Here is a 23,607-nt window from a genome sequence, read left to right as displayed (position 1 = left end):
GTGCGGCGCCTGATGGATATGCATGTCAATTCTGGTGATGAACATAATTCCCTGCTCTTGAATGAGCATGTAAGAGTCTTTCAAAAGAGAAACAAACACAATAACAAAGAGTCCTAGTGCTATCACTTTCAACAAGCAAGTGTTGGGTTGCAATCACGCTCAGCGTGGCGGGCAGCTCAAAATGAGCAAAGCGCCCGAAAACAGAAAACTAGTCCGTTGCAAAGTTAGCAAGACAGTGACAAGAAAAAAAAAAAGGGGTAGTTAAAAACTGCAGGCAGCTGCTCTGCCACACAAAACATTAGGCGTTGTTGACGGGTTTGGTGATCTCATCCAAAAGCATCTGGTCCATCATCTGTGGAGCGGCCGAATAGTTGCCGTATCCATCGAGGCCCACGGCTCCACGACTCAAATCAGAGTAGGTGGCGGCGTGGCTCAAAGACAGAGGCCCATAGGGAACCATGTCGGAATACAAAGCCGTGGAAGTGGTAACATCCTGAGGCATCACTACGCCAGGCCCGGGCCACATGGAGGTGGCAACATTGGCAGCCACGGTCGAGGCTGGTAGCACTGATGCCATAGCGGCAGCCTGCGATAAGCTCGGGGTGGCCATGTTGGAATGTGCGCCAAACCCAAGACCCGAGGGATTACTTGGGCCCACATACATGCCTTCCATGTTTGATGCGCTGAGTTGTCGTTGCCGTTGCTGCTGTTGTTGCTGCTGCTGCTCTTCTGACATGAGTGTGCGCCACACGTCTGGGTAGGCGTGTTGTTGCAAGAGGCGGTTGAGGTCGGCGGCTCGCGACAAGAGCTCATGGGCTTCGGCGAGTTGTGAATTGGCTTCAGAGGCTGTGGGCATGGGACCTGCAAGTCCCGGGACCGATTGGGGTTGTCGCGATCCGGATGGTAGTCCGCTGCCTTGGTTGGGCATGAAATTGACGCCGTCCATAGCTTGAGCGCCCGGCACCATGTGTGGATGTATGAAATTGAGCGCCGGCACCGGAGAGCCGGCGGCAAACATGGGCGTGTTTTGAACGCGCTGCTGGGCCTGTTGTAGCTCGAGGCTGAGAATCTGCAGAGCCTGGTCTGATAAGTTTGGAGGTGGGGGCTGGCCAGGCTGTTTCAAATCCTGTCAGAATTGTTACGGGCGTGCGTGAGGCATGTGCAATCACGCAAGCAAGCATTGGATGGGCTGAAACACGGGAAAAGCAAAAACCAAAATCAAAAGCAAAACCAACACCGAAACCAAAAGCAACCTTCCCGCCCACGTGCTTTCCGGCGGTACGCACCCAAAGCTCGCGTTGCGCTTGAAGCGACTGCAAGCGAAATTGCTGTGACTCGATAGTGGAGACCTGATAGCGGGCTGCCAATTGCAAGAGTTCACTGCGCAAACGGTGAAGGAAGACTTTCTTCCGAGCACGGGAGACGGCTGATGCTAGGCGGTTTCTCGTCTGTGCAATGACAAATCAAAAGACAGTGACGCATGAGTTGGGGCATCAAGGCCTGGTATGGATGATGGTGGTGGTGCCAGGGCACGGGGTGGGGAGGCAAGCAGGGCACACCTTGCGTCGAGCGGCATCGGTGCCAGCAGTGTTGATGGCTTCGAGGGCTTTCTGCTTGTCATCGAGCTCAACAAGGCAAGCGTTGAGATCTTGACCGGGGCCGTGCTGGGCAAATTCTTGAAGGAGTTCGTCAGTGGCCTTGAGGGTCAACCATTCGGAATTGACATCGGTATTGTGGCTGAAGCGGCGGCGAAAGGCATATGATTCGTGGGAGACGCTGTCATGGCTGGTAGGTTTGGAGGAGAGAATGGAGCCTTCGTCCCGGGCTTCGCGGGAGGGGGGGCTCTCGCCACTTGAGTGCGATCCGTCATTGAGGTCCTCGGATGAGCGGTTGGTACCTTCGTCGCGGGGCCTTCGCTTGGAGCGCTTGGTGGGGGGCCGGTTACTGCGGGAGCTGTTGCTGCTCGAGGTGAAGTGGGAGGAGGAGCTGGCCGAGTTGCGACGACGGAGGATGCGTCCGCTGGGCAGGGTGATGGCGTTTTTGCTGGTGGAGGAGGAGGAAAGGCTCTGACTGGATGACTTGGTACCACCAGAAGTGGTGGTGGTATCTGACGTACTGGCCGTTTCGCCGTTGGAGGTGGTGCTGCTGTCCTCATGTTCGTTTTCAAGGCCGTTGCTGCTGGAGGAACCATCCTCGTTGGAGGAAGAGGAGCCGTTTGTCTTATCGTTGGCATCTTCATGAGCGCCAGGGTCATGGTCAGCGTCCAAGGCTGGGGAGGCGCGGGTCGCCAGGAGACGTTTTCGAGGATCAATCATTTTGGAGGGTGGCTCAATGCCGGGATGGCCAACGACGTCCGCGCTCGCGTTGCAAGGGCCATCGGTCAGGATGGCATCCCAATCGGCCACAAAGGCGGGGGCGCTTTTGGTCGGTTCCTTTTGCGGTTGTGCCATGGCCATGGGTGCCTGAGTTAGAAGCAAGGCACGCGGGCAGAGGGTTTTTTTCTTGAATGATCTATGGGCCCACCGGGGCAGGCCCGGGAGTTGGGTCGGGAAGAGCCCAAGGTCGAAACCAAGACGTCGCGCGCGGCTAGGAGCGAGTTGGAATGCAACGGGCTTCGTGTCGCGGCCTGATCTGCTGCAAGACGTGGCTATGACAAGGAACAGCTGCGGGAGGAGAGGTTGGAACAAGGGCCTGAAGCCTTGGTCGAAGGATGATGGCACGCAGAAGATTGATGAAGCCGTCTACGGGGGATACGGATGGTGAAAGGATCGAGATGAAAATTCGAGCCGGGCAGGCGGAAGAGGCAGAAGAGGCGGAAGAGGCAGAAGAGGCGGAAGAGGCAGAAGAGGCGGAAGAGGCGGAAGAGGCGAACGAAAGAAGAACATCAATCGGCACGACCATGACGATCACATTGCCAAATCCAAATGTCACGCATTTCACACCCCCCCCACACCTCATCGACGGCACAATGTGTTGTGGTGTGTTGTCCTGATTGTGTGTGGGGAGGGCTCATGACGCTATGCAAGGTGCCCATGGAGGTAAGGGGAAAGTGTGGTGAAGTGTGATGTGTATGGGATTGCCATGGGATGGGTACGTGTGGACAGGGCGCAATGGGTGTAGCGGAGGTGTATAAGATGTGCTGGTGTTGTGGTTTTTGGGTGGCGCTGCCAAATGGCGTTTGTGTGTGTGTGTGTGTGTGTGTGTGTGTGTGTGTGTGTGTGTGTGTGTGTGTGTGTGTGTGTGTGTGTGTGTGTGCGTGTCTGTGTTGTTGTGGTGTGTGTTGTCGTCGTCGTCGTCGTTGCCGGCATGGCGGTGAGTGTGGTGCGGGTGGGAAGGGGAAGGGGAACGAGGGAGGGGGTTGGGCGGGAAGCGTGCCATCTGGGACCGCGGTTGATAATGTGTGTGAGGCAACCAAAGGGTTGCTGGCCGAAATGATTGTGGAGGAGCGTGTCGAGTCCAACGCACGAGGGGGTGAAAGACAGACCCAGCGCGAGGCGGCAAGGCCCAATAAGAGTGTGGTCAGAAGGGGAGGCGAGGCGAGGCACTGCCGTTCGATAAAAAACGAACAAAAAAAAAAAAAAGAAAAGAAAAAGAAAAAAGAGATCTTTCGTGTGCCTGTTTCTTTTGCATGAGAAGCCGTGCAAGCTTGTGTCGCCGATCGTCGGTCCCGCCACCAAGCCACGTAGAACGCATTCAGAAAAAAGGGATGGCGCCGCCAAATAGCAAGACAAGTTCACACACCCGTTGATAAAGATTCTTAAAAAAAAGACTGGAAGGAGCAGGACGACAAAGGCAACACCGCGATCAAAATCCTCTGGGCGGCGGCGCAAGGCCACGGGGACGAGCGCAGTGTTGCCGATATTGGATGGATAAACTTACGGCAGTGTGAGACTGGATTGCTTTGACCCGACGGCAGGGGAAGAAGGAACAAAGAGAAGTGGAGACAAATCCAAAGTTGAGAGCGGAAGACGATGTTTACTCGTCAGGCACCAGAGCTCGAAGAGAGGGAGAGGGAGAGCAAGAGCGCAGGTGTGAATCAGACACCCGAGATGGTAGTCGCCCGAGCGAGCACGGTCAGGGCAAGAGCGAGCGAGAGAGCGAGCGAGAGAGCGAGCGAGAGAGAGCGAGAGAGAGAGAAAAAGTGCACCGGTCAATAAGAAGAATGCCAAAAAGACAGAGGCGTTGTGGTGGGTGGTGGTTGTGGTGGTGGGGAGGGGTAAAATGGGTGTTTGTGGGTGGTCAAGTGTGGAATTGGCTTTGTGATCTCTTCCACCGCGTACCATGTCTGTGGGTTTCATTGTTAATGTTATGCTAGGAGGGGTATTGTACGGAAATGTTGCGCCACTGGCAAGGTTCACTGTGTATTGGGCTTTGAGGGAACGGGTATCGAATGAACACACTCTGTGGGATTTATGTAGCTTGTTGACGCTAAGGTGGCTTCAGACGCTGGTCTTGCGTCAACAAGATTGTGGGCTCATGGGATGCCCTTTGTTTCTTTTGTCTTCCTTCGGCGTTTGGCACGTCTGCTTGACGGCTTGCGGGATGCAACCCTCAATCCTTACGCCTCTGGTGTGGTATCGATTTTCATGGGCTTATTACACATGCACATAGTCCAAACCAAAATCGGCTGACGCGGTTGCAGACTTGAACCCCCGCACTATCATCTCCACGTTGTGACTTCATGAAGTATCAAGCGAGAGCTTTTTGGGATCCTCCCCTTGAAACGGCACGTTTAGAACATTCTTGAAGCACCATGTCCCAACGGGACCCCTCTCACCTTGATTTCTGGCCACATGTGCTGGCGATCATATCAACCGAATCTGGAAAAGATCGAAATTTTTTTTTACATGACATTGTTAACTTGTAAATTGATACACCCCCCTCTCAGCCCATCAAATTCATGTCATGTACATCTAAGTCGTGTGCCGCACACCACGCACAGGAACAAGGTCATGATGATTTTTTATTTTATTTTTTAGATTTGGACAACCCTTGCATTTCGATAGCACCTCACTTGCTGGCTTGACAACAGAAAGGGAGAGAGAGAGAGAGAGAGATTGAGAGAGAGAGATTGAGAGATTGAGAGAGAGAGAGAGAGAGAGAGAGAGAGAGAGAGAGAATGAGAGAGGAACGAAAAAAAAAAAAAAGGAGAGACAGCTCGCAAGAACAGCCTTGGGCACCAACAAGAGCACATCAACGACAAAACAAGGACACAGATCGAGCAATAGCTTGAAGGCTTTTACAGCCAATCAACGCCAGAATGAGGTAGGCGCTTGAAGTTTAAGCCTGGCTTGAGCCACCAAAAGCGTAGCCCGAAGTGAACGGCGTTGGGTTGCCGGTCGTGCGTGGGGGTGGGACGCCAGTCATGGGCATCTGTGCCTGCATGTGCATCGGTTCCATCTGCCATGACTGTGCTGAATCTACATGGCCAAGTCCAGAGCACAGCGGCACGCGCCAGACCATGAGTTCATCCTGGGTGCGAGATTCCAGAGAGGGAGAGAGAAAGAAGGAGCAAAACAGGAAGAAAAAAAAAGGGGGGGGGGGGGGGGGAAAGAAAACCAACACCAGTGCTGGTGCGCTGATGATAGTTGAGACGTACTGCGGGTGACGCCAGGGACGTTCATATAGGCCACCGTGGAGGCCGAATCAGGACGGATCACGCAGCCCAGAATCATACCCACCAAGGCCACCACGGCAGCCAAGAAAGGTACAGCAATGCCGGCCACGGGGCGATCGGTGTGTGTCTCGGTCGTCGTAAAAGTCCCCTTGGCCGTAAAGAACACGCCCATAGCCGCTCCAATAAAAAGGACCGGGACAAGATGCAAGATACCGCTGCACCGCGCCACACATGCCGATGCCGTGCAGAAGGTGACACAACTGAGAATTGAGACAATCTACCGGGGCCAAAGCATGGGCGGGTATTGCTGTCGTGAGGGGTGACTAAAGTTGGGACACCCAGGAAGGCAAGCATAACCGCTGCCCAAATGGCAACACCCGAGAGAAGAGAAGAGATCTGGTGTGCAGCAAAGGTAAGAAGGTTGAACCCGCCATGTCGTACCACTTCAAACACGATGGCGAGAAGGCACAGGGCCAATGATGCCAGGAGCTTGGTGCAAAAGTCGGTCGAGTCTCCATCAATGTGGTCACCACAAAACTCGTCATCCGTGGTCCTGAGCACCAAAGGTTCAGCTGTAAGTGACCAGCTCAATGCGCACGCGCGCACGCATGACACCCGAGCCAGGGACGGGGCAGTTTTTCAGATGGGTGCCTGAGGGTCGAGTCAACTTACCAATATCTTTCGGTTAGGCCATAGGCATGAGCAGTAATTCTGGCTGGTGAAAAATCTATCTTGACATTATCGACCTTGAATTGACGCCAAGGAGCAAAGAGCATGCCTGGAGAAGGCACGGCATGGCGGAAAGTGATGAGCAAAAGCGACAGCCAGGCGTTCTTCCGTTTTAGTCTAACACCGGCATTTCTACGTTTGTTCAGACGAGGCATCAAGTAGATCAACCCACCAACGCAGAGCGCCAAGGCGGCCACGCCCATCCCGACGAGGGCACCGCGCTTGCAATTGTCCGATTGCGCGTTGATTCGCATGGCAACAGTCGGCATGATGCTTGGTCACAGCAGAGCAGCAAAGCAAGTCCAAACGCTCGGAGGAAAAAAAAAAAATGCGAGCCAGTGCCACGAAAGCCAGCAAACCAGTGCACAGTGTTCCCAAGAGCCAAAGCGCCTGCCTGCAGCTTGAGGTGCTGTTTCCCTTGGTATTTGGCTTGTGTCGGCGGACTCGACCTTGGAAAGCCCCAGTCCGACTTGGCCCCAAGCGTCTCGCTTGTAAACACATGTAAGTGTGAGGTTTACTACACTTTAAAAGCAGAACGGTAGGAAACAACAGGACAAATCAACAGGTGATCAGGACATATTTGTGGGCCAATTTGCTCGTCGCGCCGTGCTTGGCGACTGAGCTGGCTGATGCTTGAAGCGCGGTAGGTGGGTGGCGAGTGCTGCTCAAGGACGAAAGGACGGTGAGGTTGAGCTTTGCTCAAAGACGATGAGCGCAGCCAAAAATGAGCACAGCCAAAGAGACATGCGGATGCGTCTTGGATCGGATTACGATCACGTGGCAAGCCACAGGGCGAACATACAAATGAAACACATGAATATAACACATGAATACAGCATCTAAATACAACACATGTTTGCATCACCATTTCTGACAACGGGTTGGGGGCGCGCAAGGTTCGTGAATTTCAGAGAGGCATCAATGTCAGATGATCACATTTGCACAAGACCAATAGCCCGTAACATGCATTTCAGAGACAGAGAGAGACGAAGCGATAAAGAGGTGGGTGACAGTTTACAACATCAAGTGCTACGACACACACACACACACACTTCTCTCTCTCTCTCTCTCTCTCTCTCTCTCTCTGTGTGCGGCGGCGGCGGATGAACCTCAAAGTCGGCTCCTGGGGATCTTGTCTTGATAAGCCGTGTGTGCTGAGGACTGGCTTCCATTCGCCTGTTGTGGCTGTATCCTGGTTTTTCACACATAGCCCTTGGTGGCTCTGGTCTTCTGTTCATCTGGACGGTAGCAACAAGGTAAGAACCATGCGCATGGTGTCAGCATGATTCATATCGAGCTGATGCCTCGGGGCTCTTGCTCATGTCCGCCCGCGCCCGTGCCATGATCACCATCATCATTGGTCTTTTGTCTGGCTGCATACACCACGCTACATCCGGCTGCATGTACACCAGGGACAAACGCACACTCGCATGGACATTGAGACAAGCCCTCAGATTGCTGATCGCCAGACAGCCAGACACGAACATTGAGGTCATTGCACCCCGCCCACACGAACATGGATGCTTGGAGGCGTCCTCCTCGCGACACTTGCTCACGCCCCTGTCGCACTTGTCGCTCCGCTTACTCCCCACGCAGGCACTGCTGCCCCATGCGCTCCAACCGGCCCATCCAGCTGCTGTCCCACGTTTCAACCTTCTCAACGTGTACTTTTTTATTTATTGATCGAGGCTTGACTGCCCTTTGAATTTGCTTCATAAAACATTTCTGTCGCGCGCTCTCGTTTCTTGATTGGGCTCCTGGATTCAAGGTCAGCTTGTCCCCACCATGCTCTCCATGCTGTCCCGTTGCACACTCTCCCCCACCCATTTGCACACACCCCATTTCCACCCTGCCCGAGTGTGCAAGAGCCAGTCACCTTGAAACGCGTACGCTGCCATCCATGAGAGATGGCCATCTTTGATGCACGAGCTTGCATACGCTTGCTTGTCGCCTTGCTCGTGTGCCTGTGAACATTGGCCCAGTCAATGATATGGCATGATGTCATTGATCGCAGCCCCGGCTCGTTTCGTTCCTGCCGCCCTGCCGCTCCATCGTATGCCCCATTTTCCCCTGGCCACGGCTCGTCAACCGCTCCTGCTCAACTCCTACATCCGGCCAACTCGACACCCAATTATTCTTGCCATCACTCCCACCATAATTTCGAGGGAATAGATAGGGAATAGTCTCCACCATCACACCCCACCACATCATTCACGCTCATCATCACACAACGATCATCACACCACATGCTCGTGCGCACAGCCTCCCAAGTCTCATTGCCATTGTGCCACGATGCTGAATGTTTCGACACAGGGGGCTCGTGAGCGCTATTTAGCGGATACCGGCACCACCAACATGGCCTCAACCCTTCTGCCCGCTCGACCTAGCGGTCATCTACAAGCACACGCAGCCTGCCATCTCAACACGCGCCCAACCTCAGAGGCCCGGCGCAGTCTGCACCCCTCATCCACCTCCTCGTCCTCCAGCTCTCTGGCAAGCGCCATGGCCGGTCCCGTTGGCGCAATCGCCGATGCCACCGCCGGGTCACAAACCGTCTTCGATGACCGAGCCCTCTCCCCGATGGCGACACCGACCTCCCGACTCCATCTCTCTCAACAAACATTCTTTCAGGCTCAATCCCCGACGCGACACCCTCACCAGCGCCAACAATCGCCGGCGGCGCTCACGAAGCGCAACCCACCCATGGCCTTCAACGTGGCCTCGGAGTTTGCCAGCGATCTCACGGACACGAGCAGCAGCGAGGCCAGCGATTCCGAAGAGGACTACGGCTCGGTCTTTGCCTTCCCGCATCCCCCAACGCCGATGCGCAAAGCCCCACCCGCTGCGCTCAATTTGCCCGAACCCGTTCCTGAAGACGAGGTTCCCTCTTCCTCCCCGATACCTAGCCCTGAGAGCACCGCCGCCTCACTCTCCGAGGCCGTCATCGATGGGGCCTTTGCCACCGTTTTGGCCGCCGAGGCCAACGCCTCTCCGACGTCACCCAAGGTGCGTGGCGATCTCGTCCACTCTCAGCACAGCCCTTATGTCTTTCAGTCTCGCCACTTGCTTCTGCTACGAATTCAACGCTCACCCCCCTGCTCGACCATGCATGGCTTTCTGCATCGTGCGTCGTGTGCCCTCCGGTTTTCCTTGTTAGGTGCACAACGTCATTGAAAAGCTGCCCGTCCAACACCCGGCTCGCGTGACGATGCGTCGCCTGTCTGATGGCTCGTTGTATCCACACCAGCCCGATTACGGTCCCATCCCGGGACCCAAGCCCCGTCAAACCAAGGTGCGATTGCCTTGCTCCGCTTGGCCCGTTTGCCGATGGCCTTGTATCAGCAGCTCACCATAGATACTTACCGAAACGCTCGGGCTTGCCTTGGTCCAGATCATGTGGCGGGATAGCACTGGTCAAAAGCTCTGTTCCAGTATTTTCTTTCGCAAGAATGAACCTCCCTGCCGCTGCCGCCCTTCCTCAGTCGCCCCTTCACCCGTGCCTCTGCAGACGCCCAGTAAGCTAGCCCACCAACAAGCCGTCGCTCCGTCATTTTAGGCAGTTGGTCTGTCGAGAACACGTCGGATGATCTGGCTTTGCTCACCAGCCTCAAACCTCAATTCCTCCCCTCGTTAGGCTTCTTGATCAAGAGCAAACCCGCCATGACGTTCGACGTGCAGCAACTTCCTGCCGGAAACGTCGCCGTGGTCCATTCATTGGCCTCCAAAGCCGTGCAACTCGAACAGGTCACTCTGCGGTATCCGCTGGCCTTTTTGACCGTGCGCGTCTTGAACATGGCCTTTGAAAAGCGCGTCTTTATTCGTTGGTCCACCGACGGCTGGAAAACCACAAAGGAGGATGTTGTCATGACCTACCTGCCCAGCTGTGCCGACCCGTCCTCGGACCGCTTCTATGCCACCCTCAAGCTTGACTCGGATGAGATCGACCGCATCGAGTTTTGCGTCGGCTACAACACCACCGGCCAATGCTTTTGGGACAATCGCGACGGACAAAACTATGCCATTGTCCTCAAGCACCACGCCACCCGCTTTGGTCGCTGTTAAAGCGCCATGCTGGCATCAGCGACTGAGTCGCCCCCGCTTCTTTCGACGCGCAGGTGGTCCGCACACCTGACCACGCCTTCGATCCATCTTTGCCCCTTTTTTTCCAAGCCCCGAGCTTAGCGCGGCAAAGATGCTCACCTTTGTTGTGAAGTGAGACCGTGGCTGGGCTTCCGACTGAAACCCGAGAGGGTCTGCCCGACGCCTCTGAACAAATGGCTGTGCCATGTGAATATTTTGATGATACCGTCCCGACACCTCTTTCGACTTGTTGTATTTCTCGACCTTTTGTACCCCATTTCCCGGTCGTTTCTGTATCGTTGTTGCTTCTTGCAGACACACCGGTATTGCAATCTCGCCGACACTTTTTTTTTTTCGATCGTATCTGTTGACGTGCACCTGTCTCTCGGTTTTTCGATTTTTTTTACTTCTTTACTAGAATTTGTTGTTTGTCATGTCATGTCTTTGCCTCTTTTTTTTTTTGTTTGTGATGCTTGCGTGCGCAAGTCACACTCTGCGCTGCCTCCAATTGTGGATCCGTCTGGGATTCGCGCTTTGATTTCCCCTTTTTTTTCGCCAGCCGGGCGCTTATGCGCTTGCCCACTGGCGTATATGGCTGCTGTGCAGCTCTCCAGATCGCACCCTCACCGTGCCCTGGTTTCTTGTGTCTGTTGTGCTCGACGACGATGATACCTTTCCGATTCGTGATGCGAATTAATGACTCGCTTCCTTCACCAGAGAAACCACCATCAGGAAAGAGAGAGAGAGAGAGAGAGACGTCGGCGAGGTCGTCACGGTCGACCGAAGCGATGACGACGTGGTTGAGTTTGAGAGAGAGAGAGAGAGAGAGAAAGCGCGCGAGAGCGAGAGAGAGAGATGTAAAATTTAATTTAAAATTTTCGTTGTCATCATTTTTTTTTTGGACGGCACAGCATCAACGCGACGGAGCGGCATGCATGGTGAGACAGCATGGCAGCAGCTAGAAGCGCCTGGTTGGCCGCGGCCACTCCTTTGTCGGTGTAGTGTGGCAAAGGCCCAGGCCAAGGGCAGCAGCGGCAGCGGGGGCCTGGTGCACGAGGACACGTTCCGAGCTTATCTGTCCGACGGGCTCCGGCTTTGGCGGTATCAGCTGGCTGTGGATGAGGCTCAGTCTACCAATCGCGTGCACAATGCTGCTATCGAATTGGAGACCCCGCGCCTTCTGACGGCCTTGGCGCAGTGCCTGAGTCCAGCTCACGCCCGGCGGTCTTCGAGTCCAGTGAAGGTGCATGAAGACATGAGAGGCTGCCTCGTCGTGGAGACAAAGATCGACCTGTTGCTGTTTGGCGCCACGTCGGTGACCTTTGAGTGGCGGTTCATCTGCGCCGAGGTGCACGACCAAGCGCTGACTGCACAGCTCTTGGTACATCCATACCAAAGATTGGCCTGCGCCCTCTGGCGCTATTGTGAGCAGCAGGTAGGTATGCAAAGCGTCTGCGACTTGGGATTCTGATGCAAGCATCCTTACATGGTGTGTTGGGATGTGATGGGCAATGCGATCGCTCTGCTGGGGAAACGAACGCAGTTCAATGGAGACGGGCTGGCCGCGGCCATGGCGGTGGCTGCCGCCGACATTACTCGTAAGCACCCCCCCTCCCTCTTGGCCAGGTCTTGCTGGCCTGACCTGGTTGCCGTTGTCCCTTGCCATCCATGAACCGGACTTTTGCAATTGCCTGGGTTCCCGACCTCACGGTGGATCATTACAGCTCTCGAGGCGAGTCTGGACCCGGGCTTACAGTCTGTTCTGAGCAGCGTGCTGAATCGTGAGCTGGTGGAGGTCACAGCGTACGTCTCCGCACAGGGTCGCGCAAAGGGCGAGGCGATGGAAGGGCTTGATTGGCAAGCAACTGCTCACAGCTCCATGATCTCTGCTGGCTGATCCTTGGTCCGTGCGGGTACTTACTACCTTGTCTGTCTCTAGCGAGCAATACAGCGAAAAACTCGGTACGAATGAGGCGCACATGGTCTGCCGTATCTCCTTCGCTTCGGTGCCACGGCCGGTGCTGACTCACGCTCTTGGGGGTATATGGGCTTTATGTTATAGCTACACAGATGCGCGAAGGTGCATCTGGCAACAGCTCGGCTGATCTTCCAGTCACGTCTTCCAGCAACGCCAACAAGACTGGTGCACCAGGACAGCAAGCGGCGACACATCACCCGGGAGCGGTGACGCTTGAAGCCTACAATGCGAACACGCTGCCATCTCTCGCCGAAGGCGGGCCAATGCTCACATCAACACCTGCGCACGGTGCGTTTTTTCTTGCTCCTCTGGCGGGCGATATCGGTCAAAGGGCTCTTCAAGCTGATCCTTCGCGACACCCTGTGCCCGTGGCTCTGTAGATGTGAGTGCGACGTTGGAGGAGCCAGACGAGCTCGAAGGCTCGAGCAAGGATGGCTCTTTCCCGCTGTTACCCGGCCCCAGTGCTGCGGCACGACCAAAGGAAGTTGCAAGTGCAACGATATCCTCCGATTCGACTACCCGTTCCGCCCCGACCCCGGTCTCAGCTCCCCCACCAGTGCCGGCCGAGACAGCGCCAGCTGGTGGTCCACCCCCCAAGAAGAAGAAGAAGAAGAAAATGATTGCCTAATCAGAGGACGTTTGAAAAGTACCCCATGCTACCCTTTTAAGTGAACCCGGAATGTGGTCCGCCTGTCTCCCCCTATGGGCACTTCCTTCTTCAGATGGATGCCTCCCCTACGACCATGGAGAGAGAGAGAGAGAGAGAGAGAGAGAGAGAGACAGACAGAGAGAGAGAGAGAGAGAGAGAGAGAGAGAGAGAGAGAGAGAGAGAGAGAGAGAGAGAGAGAGAGAGAGAGAGAGAGAGAGAGAGAGAGAGAAACAAAAAGAGAGAGAGAGAGAGAAACAAAAAGAGAAACAAAAAGAGAGAGAGAGAGAGAGAGAGAATGAGAAAGAGAGCGAACAAAAAGAGAGAAAGGGAGAGAGAGGAAAGTCTTCCCAGTCTCCGCGGAGACCAAACGTGCCACCTTGAGCGCCACGTTGCAGCTCATACATAACGTGGCACCACACAACACACACACACACTGGAGGCGACCAACGGCCAATTTCGAGCTAATTTCTCGCCAATTTCTGCCTATTTTTGTGCCTCTGGAATCTCCGCACAGGTTGGGATCGGTCTCTTGGACAGTAGCATTTTAAAGGTATTTGTATGACATTTGGTAGACCAAGTCATCCATGTCTCTGGACTAAGCGACCCAGGTGATCGTTGCCTCTGATTCGCTCTTCGCGTCACTTTGCACGGGCAAGCAAAGACCAAACCGGACGGGCGGGGGCAGGATCTGTGGCCGAGGGCGGACGTGGGGGGAGTGAACAGTGAATGCAGACGAGCTGTGCGCCTGTGCGTCGCTGGTGTGGAGTCAAACGCGCCAGCGCTTGGCGGATCTCCCAGCCAAGGGCCTGCAGTGTTGCCCGTCCGAGAACGGTCATCGAGGCGCGTGCAGCGATCATTCAGGAGTCACCGCTCAACACACCATGTTTGACACCGCCCTGGCCTGGCTGCGGGAGCCACAGCAGCAGCTGCAAGCAGCGCTCAGGTTTGAGCCACCCAATCCCCCTCCTTGACTCGTCAAAGGCCTTTGCCTACCACCACGCCCGTCATCTCTGTCAGCCTCACGCGTCTGTCACTCACTCCCCCGGTGCACCTGCACGCCACCGTCTGCTGCGCCATGGACCATGGACATGCTCCGCTTGATCCCATGTAGATGGGCGGCTGTGCAGACGCTGCGAGCTGGTAAACTGCCAAAACACGTAGCCTTTATCATGGACGGCAACCGACGCTTTGCCCGTCAACGCCACATTGCTCGCATTGCGGGCCATTCAGCTGGTTTCGACAAGCTCAAGGAGGTGCGCGCGCTTGCAAGCTCGACCTTATGCCTGGGCCGTGGTTCCCCGCAATGAGATGGTCCCGCAGGCTTTTCAGACACGCCTCACTCATCTGGTCCCTCTTCCATTTCCAACCCCACGTCTGGTGCGCAGACGTTGCAGTGGTGCCTTGATCTTGATATTCGCATCGTCAGCGTGTACGCCTTTAGCATTGAAAATTTTAACCGTAGCAAGGAGGAAGTTGATGCTCTGATGCAGCTCGCGCTCGAAAAGTTTGAAACGCTCCTGGATGAAAGGTCCGTTGGCAGTCGAGCACGCGGGAGTTCTTGCCCATCTGCTGACTTATGGTGGTGCGCACACACTTGCCACCTGACATGATCTATGGATTGGGCGGGAAACGTAGTGAGGTCTTGCACCAGCACCAAGTGAGCGTGCGCATCGTCGGCAACATGGATCTTTTACCCGAAGCGCTGCAACGCGTCCTTGGCAAGGTCGTGTATGAAACGCGCGCGTACACAAAGTGAGTCGACTCCATGCGACGTCCCATGTCTCGTCCCCTGAACCGGCGTAAGTGAGGCGTAGTTTGTGATATTTCTTTCTTTTCAACATCACCATTATCTTGCTGCATACCATTTGACGCAGGGCAATTTTAAACGTGTGCTTTGCTTACACTGCACGTGACGACATCACAACGGCGGCCAATCGCATCCTCACCGCCCTTGACGAAGGCCGGATACAGTCGTGGTAGGACCATGTTCTCTCCATGTCTTGCTTGACCTTGCGTCAAACGGCGCACCTGACCAAGCTGGTTCTGTTTCTCGCAGCGACGTCTCGGAGAGCCTTTTGGAAGCGTCTTTATTAACAGATAATACAAGTCAGGTCGATCTACTCATCCGGACCTCTGGTGAAGTCCGGCTCTCTGACTATCTACTTTGGCAGGTACGAGAACACGTGATTTGTTTCCCTCAAACGCCTGCTTTTTTGCTTTTTTTGCTTTTTTGCTTTTTTGCTTTTTTTTTTTTTTTTTTTTCATGTACCAAGGCTCATATCCGTATACTTGCTTGAATACTACCACCCTGTGTGGGTCTGTACAAAACCGGGCAATGACGGCACGTTCAGTCGGGCGACGCCGTCATGCAGTTTACAAAGGTTCTTTGGCCCGACTTTGGGTTCTACGACATGTTGGAATGCATCGTGGCCTACCAGCGTGCGGCCCCCGTTGTCTCGGTGCGTGGACCTTGCAGCATTTGTGTGGTGCCGATTTATTTGTCCCTTCTGATGAGAACCATGTTCCTTTGTGCAGCGGTTGCGGGCGCAGCAGTTTGCAGTCGAGCAGCAGGGCCTGCGTGTGCGCTTGAATGCTTTGCTGGCTCAGCTCGGCGGCGAGGGAGATGGTCGCTCATCGCCTTTTGAAGCTGGAACCCGGCAATCGGAGGTATGTGCGCACGGGCGCGTGATGGGCACATGTGCAGAGTGAGAATGTGCTGTACCAACATGGGCCGACATGCATTGGCTCATGCCACCAATGTTCACTCTCTGTCCCTTTCTCCCGCTTCTTTCTGCAGAAGGTAGCGGCGCTGGAGGAGGAGCAACGGTATCGGGTGCAGACATATGTGCGGGCGCTGCGCGAGGCAGCTATGGCACGCTATGCGACACTGGCCGCCGCATATGACCACAATCGCCCCTGTGATGCTGCTGGCAAGCGCGGTGGGCAGTAGAACTGAGTCTGTCTGCATTGGCGCCCATGTCTTTTCGAGTCGATGGTGGTGATTTTTCATGGATGTTGTTCCTTGCGCCGCGCGTGAGCAACAACTGTGTTCTTTTTCTTCTCCCCCTTTTTTTGCTGCTTGTGTTGTTCTCGTCGGTTTACGTTTGGTCTGTTTTGGTTGCTTTGCCTGATCGGATGGAGGTGATGCTGCATTGTCTCTCGGCTGCCTCGCTTCTCTCAGTAAATCAGAAGCAAAATTGTGGTTTCTTTCTTTTTTTTTTTCTTCTTTTTCTGCTTGCCATGCAAGCATATGCCAATCGTAGCCTCAGCCCTGTGTAAATCTGGACGAAGGCGGCGTCGAGCTCCTGGCCGAGGCTTCATCGACCAGCCCGTTACCACAAGCAGAAGCAATACGACCCATGACCGCGCCACCACACAATTGCGCAGAAGCAATCCCCCTCACACGACACACGGCCTCTCTGTCTCTCTGTCTCTCTGTCTCTCTCTGTCTCTCTCTGTCTCTCTATGTGTCTCTCTCTGTCTGTCTCTGTCTGACTTCTCCATTAAAAATAGCGTTGAAACATCATGACATCATTCATTTCATCGTCTATTATTAGGGATCAGCGATTTAAAGGAAACGCACAGTCAGAGAGTTGCTGCTGCTGCTGCTGCTGCTGCTGCTGCTGTGACAGTGGCAGGTGACAATTTCTCTCTCGCGCCTGCAGTGTGAAGCAGAGTCCTTTGAGATCCTCCTCCTCCTCCTCCTCGTCGTCGTCGTGGTCGTCGCAAGGTCAGTGGCAGTGGCAGTGGCAGTCTTGGGGTTGGCAGCACGGTTGTGTGTGGGGAGGGTGTGGTTCAGATTAGGGTGGGGGTTGATCGTTTCACTTTTCTCTCTCCCTCCCTCTGGTGTGTGAGCAAAGTGGCGTTGAATTTACCAATTGCGTCACATTGAGCCCTGGCGTGGCTGGCATCATATCGATTGTGTTCAGATCACGAACATAAGAGCCGCTTGGCCGTTTGCTCTGCCACGTTTGCATGTGCGTTAAAACGGTGGACTCACCCGGGGATCATATGTGCTGTGCCCCATCCGGCTCGACAGTTGCCTACGATTTGGCTCGTGCGCTCGCCGGAACGTGCCGCCGTCATGCCTGTTGATCCCAAGCGTGCCAAGCGACCTCTGGTACGACCCGCACCATTCTGGCACCAGACCTTCTGTTCTGGCAAGCAGATCTCAATCAACGCCCTTCACCACTTTAGGTCGTGGGAGGCGTCCCCGAACATTTCAACTACCCGTGGCACATTGCACAAGAGCGGGGCCTCTTTGCCAAGCATGGCGTCGAGGTCAGGATCGCGGTGCTTGCCCAGCTTGAGCGGCCCTAGAGCGGCCCATCGCTGAGGCCAGGCTGTGCAAGCAGTCCACTCCATCTCAGCGCCCACCTCGCAGCTCATGTGTCCTCGTCTTATCGTATCATAAATGGGACGGCGGGTCATCAATACACAATACCCAGGTTGAGTTTGTCGAGCAAAAGCTTGGCACTGGTGCCATGATCGGATCAGCGCACAGCGGCGAGCTGGATCTCATTGTGGCCCTTACTGAAGGCCTTGTGGCCGACATTGCTGGTGGTATGCTGACGCAAGCAGCACAGACCCGCTGCTCCTCGCACACCAGTCCTTGTGGCATCTCACCCTCAATTTGCCACCTTCGTCCGCTGGTTAGGGTCCAACCTGCGCCTGCTAGGCACCTACGTGGCATCTCCACTCTGCTGGGCCATTTCCACGGGCATCTCCTCCAAGATGAACTCGGCGGAGGATCTTCGCGGTGGCACTTTTGCCGTCAGCCGCATGGGCAGCGGTAGCCACCTCATGGCCTATGTTCTGGCCATTCATCGTGGTACGTTCACCTTTTAGAAGCGCTTCTCTCGCGCTCTCCGCACCGGGTAAGGGGGCGCGGAAGTGTGATTTTTCTTCTTCTCAACATCTGGACACGCGTGCTGCCTGGGGATGGTTAGGCTGGAATCCAGAGACCGACGTCAAATTTGCCGTCAAGGGCAACATTACTCAGCTGTGCGAGGGGGTCAACGATCTCTCCACCGATGCCTTCTTGTGGGAGACCTTCACTACCAAGCCCTATCATGATAATGGTCAGTCGCGCATTCGCAAGTTCGGTGATCCGCCGGCCGATTGGCCCGCTGGTCAACAACTGCCAACTCATTTGTCCATTTTACCGTCGTTGGCTGCACGTGTTGTAGGGACGGTACGCCGGATAGGCGAGGTCACAACACCCTGGCCCTGCTTCATGCTGGCCGCCACCACGACCACCATTGATGACAAGCTGCCCCAGGTAGGTGCGCGTGCGCCATGCCGGGATGCGATGGCCGACGTCGGGGTGCTCAGCCTAACTGCTGACGCGACGAATGGGTAGATTCAAGCGGCGCTGGCTGCCGTGCATGAGGCAGCAACGCTGTTCCATGCCGAAGAAGCCACCATGCCCACGCAGATTGCCGAAAAGTATGGCCTCAAGCCTGAGGACGCTGCGGCCTGGTATCAAGGTTTGTGTCGCTGTTCCACCTCCAAGCTCTCTCAACAGGGCACACCACCCCGCGCTTGGCGAGAAGACAGAAGGAAAGAGCGCTGCATCCTCATGCTGATGTGACCAATGCAATTGGGGTGAGCAGGTGTTCGCATCACTGCAGAGCGCTTTATATCCGAGGCCGCGCTTGACCGCGCCGTCGAGGCACTACAAGTGTGTCACAAGCTCGAAGCAAATCGCTACTACGACCCCGCCAAGTTTCTGGACACCCGCTTGGCCCAGCTTCGCCGCGACTTGGGGTGCGTGCAGCCTTGCGTGTCACCATACTCGTTCTTGCCCATTAACTTCTGCTTCTAAAATGGGCCCATGACGAATGGCTTCCATTGTTCTGCCCCACGTAGCTCGATGAAGCTGTACAACCGGGCCGAGCTGGTCAAGGCCCTTCACCGGCAGTTGAAGGACAAGAATCTTCACAAGGGTGCGTGCTAGTCAGCATTTCAATTTGCCCGCCCCGAGACTCGACCCGTGCTGTTGTCGGCTGACTGGAGCTGAATATCTTCTTTAGGTCCCATCAGCTATGAAGCCTTGCTGCCCTTTGATCAACACCACTATCACGGCGTCCAAGCGGTTGAGGATGTTGCTCAGCTGGTTGGTTCAGTGATGCAAGTCGGGGTCGGGAACACATTTGTGGGATGTGCATGGCGCATGCTTGAGGGTGTGAAGACAAAAGGCAGCCACGGGTCAGGATAGCAAAGCTCGGGCGAGACGCCCGTGTCCACGCCATCTGCATGCTACCAGCGCAGCCTGACCGACCGGGTTGCATGTAGCTCAAGATGTCAACGGGTGATCGTGTCATCAATATTGGCAGCGGCCTGGGCGGACCAGCGCGCTATCTGGCCGGTGAGGAAAAATATCTTGCGTTGCACCGCGTGAGGTGGATGGCGCTGATCCTGCGCCTTGCTATGCCCCGTTGCAGGCAAGCATGGTTGCCAAGTGCTGGCATGTGAAGTTCAACCCGACTTGCATGCGGCTGCAGCTGAACTGACGCTGCGGTAAGTGGTTGCCTTCGCGCATGGGCGTCCCTGCCGCGGGCTTGACAAAAGCAGTAGCAGCTCGTCGAACAGGCAACATGTACACTCAATGCGAGGCGCCCGTCTCTCATCTGGAAACACGCTTTGCAGCACGGGCTTGAACGACAAGGTGGATCACGTCAATGGTGACTTTAGCCGTCTCAGCGAACACCTGGCTCGAGGTCATTACAAGCACATTGTTTCTTGGCTCACGGTGGGTTTGGCTTGTTTGGCTTGGTTTGCCGAGCGAGGGCGTCGGCACACTGCATCGTGTAGATTACGTATGTCAGTGGCCGAAAAGTGTTTGCTCATAAGTGCGTGCCGGGCTGGGTGTCAATGTGCAGGTACTCCATTTTTCCAATCGCGAGCGCCTTTTCAGCAACTGCTATGAGGTTGGCTTGCTTGACACCTGCCCGCAAGCTAAAATAACGCTTTGCTTGAGGATCATGCCTACGTGACCCCTTTCTTTGCTTCACTCATGGCCAGCTTTTGAACAATAATTGCTGCCTCAGCTCTTGCAACCAGGAGGCACCTTCTTTGCCGCCGATTTTGTGATGCTGCAACCGCTCACCCACGAGGAACGCCATGTGCTGGCCAAGGAGGTTGGGTGCGACTCGTTGGCGCCTTCCATTGACGAGTATCGCCAAGAGCTCGAGCGTGCCGGGTTCAAGGTTCGTGCACATTTCGGCCTGCGAATTGCGCCGAATAGCTTTCTGCGGTTTCTTGACGTGGAACGATTGTGGCTGCGTGGGCCGCCTGGCATGGTGTAGGTGGAGCAATGCGATGATGTGACCGAGGACTGGCGCAAGCACACCGCAGCTCGCGTGGCTGAGTTTGGGGCTCAGCGTGATGTTCTTGGGCCAGTCATTGGTGCGTAGGGTTGGTGGCGACGATGTTTCGAAAACAAGGCGGGCGGCTTGGTTGGTAAACTCACTTTGTTCTTTGTTTTGACCAGGGTTGGATGTCTTTGACTACATGCTCAAGTTTTACACAACGGTGCGCGATTTGTATGCGGGAGGCCGACTGGGTGGCTTGCTGGTCACGGCGCGCAAGCCCTTGGGCTGGTAGACAGTGTACACCTTTTTGTGTTGTCGTGGGGTGACGTAGCCCATCACCTTCATCTCCTTAGTTTAGTCCAAGCATTTGAAGCCACTCTGTTTTTTTTTTGCTTCACAATTCATGTACGAAAATATCAAGCACACAGACGGCAAACCTCATGCCGGGCATGCACATGAGACACACGAGCCCATGAGCGCGAGCCCATGGAAACAACAAAATCATTTCCTTTTTTTTTTTGGGAGCCGGTGCCCTTGCCGTCGGTTAGAAGGTACAGGGGCATGGATGGGGTGAGAACAATCATGATGACCGCGCAGCGGCAGCAAGGCTTCTTTGAGCAACCTGCACTCGTAGCTTGAAGAGACCAAAGGGAGCTAAGCCTTTTGCGGCTGCTGACGTTGGTGGCCACGCACCAATGCCAGGCGCAAAGCACGCATGATCGACTCGGGCGTGCAGCCAGCCTTGAGGAGGCCTAAGATCTGTGGCCAAGCGGGCAGGGAGGTGTTCATTGGGGTTATGGGATACAAAGGCAGTGTCGGTCATCAAGGGGCAGGGGACGCTGGATGAGAGGGGGGGCAAAGATACTCACAATGCCAACGAGTTGAGGTGAGAGAGGCACTTGTGCAAGCGCAGCCAGTTTGGTGTAGGCCTCGACCCGACGACGCGTCGTGGTTGCATCTACCGAAATCAGCCACAGCATCAAACATCCCAGCCACCATGACGGCAGAGCGAGGTTCTTTTTACACACAACGTACCTTCCACCTCCATGATTGCCAAGAACCCACGCCGACAATGCCACACCCCAAATCAACCAGATTCAGCGTGTCTGCTGCCTGCCGAGCGTGCCGAGCGCGGTGACCGCCCCTCGCACCAAAATATCCGAAAATGCCTCTCAACGGCCAACAGTCCAAACACTAACCTTTTGTTTTAAAAAAACAGAGGGATTTCAAATTTGCGACTCGGAAGTGTCGCCTTGTGTGTGTGTGTGTGTGTGTGCGAGGGCCGTCTAAGCCGCCTGCTACCTCCTGTGCCGATGTCTGTGTGTGTGTGCCTGTGTGTGCCTGTGTGTGCCTGTGTGTGTGTGCCTGTGTGTGTGTGCCTGTGTGTGCCTGTGTGTGTGCTGGTATGCCCGAGTGCCTGCATGCCTGAGTGCCCGAGTGCCTAAGTATCTGTGTGCGCTGTGTGCGCTGTGCGCTGTGTGCGTTGTGTGTTTGTGTGTTTGTGTGTTTGTGTTTTTTTCATTTTTCATTCTTCAGCGGAGACGATCAACCATGAAGGCACTGATTTTGGCGGCGGGGTACGGTACCCGATTGGAAAAGGGCATTCGGGAGGATACTTCTGGCATTTATAGCCATTTGCTGGGTGTGCCCAAGCCCTTGTTGCCCATTGGTAGGTCACGAGTCACTGGCACATTCCATTTGCAGGCGCGTTTCGAGATTCTGTTGGCTGACGCGCCTCCCACTGACCTCTCACGCCCTTCCCACTAACCTCTCACGCCCTTCCCACTGACCTTTTACGCCGTGTGCTCGCGGCGTTGTAGGCGGCATTCCCTTGATTAGTCGGTGGATCGATGCCTTGGTTGCAGTCCCCGAGGTCGATGGCATCTACATTGTGGTTGGTTTTCGCAAATGTGCCCGCGCGGTCTGCAGACAACCGTCAGATGGGGATCGTCGCGCGCGCGGCTCGCTCTCATGCACAACTGCTCTGAGATAGGTCAACGATTATAACCAGCGCATGTTTCAAGCCTGGCTTCGACACTACACCCACAACCCCAAGCGTTATCCGATCCATCTCGTGTCCGACGGTAGCACCACCAACGAGGTACATGATGGCTTGGCTCATCCGCACCGGGCACGCGCCATACCCTTCCCAGACTTTCTCCTCTTTCTCTCACGATGCATGGCGACGCCCTTGATAGACGCGATCCGGGGCCGTGGCAGCCATTCAACTGGCGACGAAAACCTTCAACATTCAGGACGACCTCCTGGTCGTGGGTGGAGACACCCTCTTCTTGGAAGACTTTGACCTCAAGACTACCCTGGCCGCCTTCCAACGACAGCATCGTAGCCATGACCCAAAGTCCAGCATGCTGCTTGCCTACAAAACCGACGCCGCTGGCACGGCCAAGTGTGGTATTTTGGAAACAGATGCCAAGGACAAGGTTGGTTTGACACCGCAGATTGGTCCCTTCACTTGTTCGCTCGAGGAGACTCCTACCGTCTTCCCCAACCAGCACTCTGGCGCAGCCTCAGCCTGCCATCCGCACTCTCGATAGGTGACGGCGTTTTTGGAAAAGCCGGGCCCCGAAAAGACCAACTCGCGACTGGCATGTCCATGCTTTTATCTCTTTGAGGCCGACGCTTTGCCGTTGCTGGACCGCTTCATGACAGAAAAGGCCGGTGAACCGCTTCAAGCTCGCGATGCGCCAGGCAATTTTGTCCGATACCTCTGTGCCAAGGTAAGCCACCCCAAGATACCCCGGGACGTGGGCAGCTCAGGTGGATTTGCCAGACATGGCTACTTCAACCAATAGCTCGGGCTTCTTCGGCATTGGTCGTATGGCGAGTTTGGGCCAGGCCAAACGCCCAGAGAGCAGACAGGGCATGGGCTTGACACCAGGGCGCTGGGATTCTGGGCGAGCAATCCTGGGCATCTCCGCATCCGCTGTCTTGACGTTGGCTTTTTTGCTTGCCATTAATCTTGTTCTTTCTGCCTTTGATTTCCTTTTAGCGGAACTGCTATGTCATGCCCATTTCCGGCCGATGGGATGTGGGCGGCCTACCATCATACATTGAGTGCAATGCTGCCTTTACAAAGAAAGGCACCGTGGGCCCTGCTGGTCTCTTGGCGGCTCTGGGCTTGGTGGCATTTTTGGCTTAAAAGTCTTGCCGCCGAAACTCAAGAACCCTTTTGCCGAATTTTTTCTTCAACATTTGGGGCGTGTTTTGCCCACTTGCC

General features: G+C 55.2%; 7 protein-coding genes across 7 annotated transcripts; 4 read left to right on the top strand and 3 right to left on the bottom strand.

Moving 5' to 3' along the window:
* Positions 1-298: 298 nt before the first annotated feature.
* On the bottom strand, positions 299-2,456 carry MONBRDRAFT_10973 (uncharacterized protein; the record flags this gene model as incomplete). The annotated part of the gene is made up of 3 exons (XM_001748700.1): positions 299-1,126; positions 1,287-1,448; positions 1,560-2,456. The coding sequence occupies 3 exons, from the start codon at positions 2,454-2,456 to the stop codon at positions 299-301; spliced, it is 1,887 nt and encodes a 628-aa protein (XP_001748752.1).
* A 2,554-nt stretch (positions 2,457-5,010) lies between these two features.
* MONBRDRAFT_33831 (uncharacterized protein) lies at positions 5,011-6,663 on the bottom strand (the record flags this gene model as incomplete). Its single annotated transcript, XM_001748699.1, has 6 exons — positions 6,519-6,663; positions 6,290-6,395; positions 6,059-6,170; positions 5,600-5,894; positions 5,301-5,420; positions 5,011-5,171 (listed from the first exon to the last, which is right to left on the bottom strand). Exons 1-6 carry the CDS (start codon positions 6,613-6,615, stop codon positions 5,011-5,013), a joined length of 891 nt encoding a protein of 296 aa, XP_001748751.1. The 5' UTR covers positions 6,616-6,663.
* Positions 6,664-8,848: 2,185 nt separating this feature from the next.
* MONBRDRAFT_33830 (uncharacterized protein) lies at positions 8,849-10,498 on the top strand (the record flags this gene model as incomplete). The annotated part of the gene is made up of 4 exons (XM_001748772.1): positions 8,849-9,352; positions 9,504-9,638; positions 9,738-9,861; positions 9,981-10,498. 4 exons carry the CDS (start codon positions 8,849-8,851, stop codon positions 10,406-10,408), a joined length of 1,191 nt encoding a protein of 396 aa, XP_001748824.1. The 3' UTR covers positions 10,409-10,498.
* Positions 10,499-11,357: 859 nt separating this feature from the next.
* On the top strand, positions 11,358-13,032 carry MONBRDRAFT_10970 (uncharacterized protein; the record flags this gene model as incomplete). The annotated part of the gene is made up of 3 exons (XM_001748771.1): positions 11,358-11,865; positions 12,489-12,692; positions 12,785-13,032. 3 exons carry the CDS (start codon positions 11,358-11,360, stop codon positions 13,030-13,032), a joined length of 960 nt encoding a protein of 319 aa, XP_001748823.1.
* A 107-nt stretch (positions 13,033-13,139) lies between these two features.
* MONBRDRAFT_28314 (uncharacterized protein) lies at positions 13,140-13,457 on the bottom strand (the record flags this gene model as incomplete). The annotated part of the gene is made up of 1 exon (XM_001748698.1): positions 13,140-13,457. The coding sequence occupies one exon, from the start codon at positions 13,455-13,457 to the stop codon at positions 13,140-13,142; it is 318 nt and encodes a 105-aa protein (XP_001748750.1).
* A 323-nt stretch (positions 13,458-13,780) lies between these two features.
* MONBRDRAFT_33829 (uncharacterized protein) lies at positions 13,781-16,610 on the top strand (the record flags this gene model as incomplete). Its single annotated transcript, XM_001748770.1, has 10 exons — positions 13,781-13,996; positions 14,165-14,306; positions 14,439-14,581; positions 14,689-14,805; positions 14,928-15,029; positions 15,327-15,369; positions 15,426-15,512; positions 15,589-15,720; positions 15,851-15,992; positions 16,441-16,610. The coding sequence occupies exons 1-10, from the start codon at positions 13,935-13,937 to the stop codon at positions 16,608-16,610; spliced, it is 1,140 nt and encodes a 379-aa protein (XP_001748822.1). The 5' UTR covers positions 13,781-13,934.
* Positions 16,611-17,137: 527 nt separating this feature from the next.
* MONBRDRAFT_33828 (uncharacterized protein) lies at positions 17,138-23,495 on the top strand (the record flags this gene model as incomplete). The annotated part of the gene is made up of 25 exons (XM_001748769.1): positions 17,138-17,173; positions 17,251-17,334; positions 17,502-17,616; positions 17,711-17,884; positions 18,003-18,134; positions 18,243-18,334; positions 18,416-18,542; positions 18,669-18,822; positions 18,925-19,001; positions 19,089-19,171; positions 19,351-19,423; positions 19,500-19,575; positions 19,705-19,807; positions 19,938-19,985; positions 20,106-20,264; positions 20,364-20,463; positions 20,549-20,589; positions 21,179-21,255; positions 21,589-21,772; positions 21,906-22,038; positions 22,190-22,263; positions 22,363-22,470; positions 22,568-22,810; positions 22,925-23,107; positions 23,380-23,495. Coding segments are annotated over 25 exons (2,790 nt in total), but the record flags the coding sequence as incomplete, so codon positions are not given.
* Positions 23,496-23,607: the final 112 nt, after the last annotated feature.

Source organism: Monosiga brevicollis, genomic scaffold (genome assembly GCF_000002865.3).
Source record: "Monosiga brevicollis MX1 MONBRscaffold_25 genomic scaffold, whole genome shotgun sequence".
In the NCBI taxonomy this organism is placed as follows: Eukaryota; class Choanoflagellata; order Craspedida; family Salpingoecidae; genus Monosiga; species Monosiga brevicollis.
The sequence above is the reverse complement of the archived record's forward strand: the minus strand, read 5'-3'. Positions and strand labels throughout refer to the sequence as shown.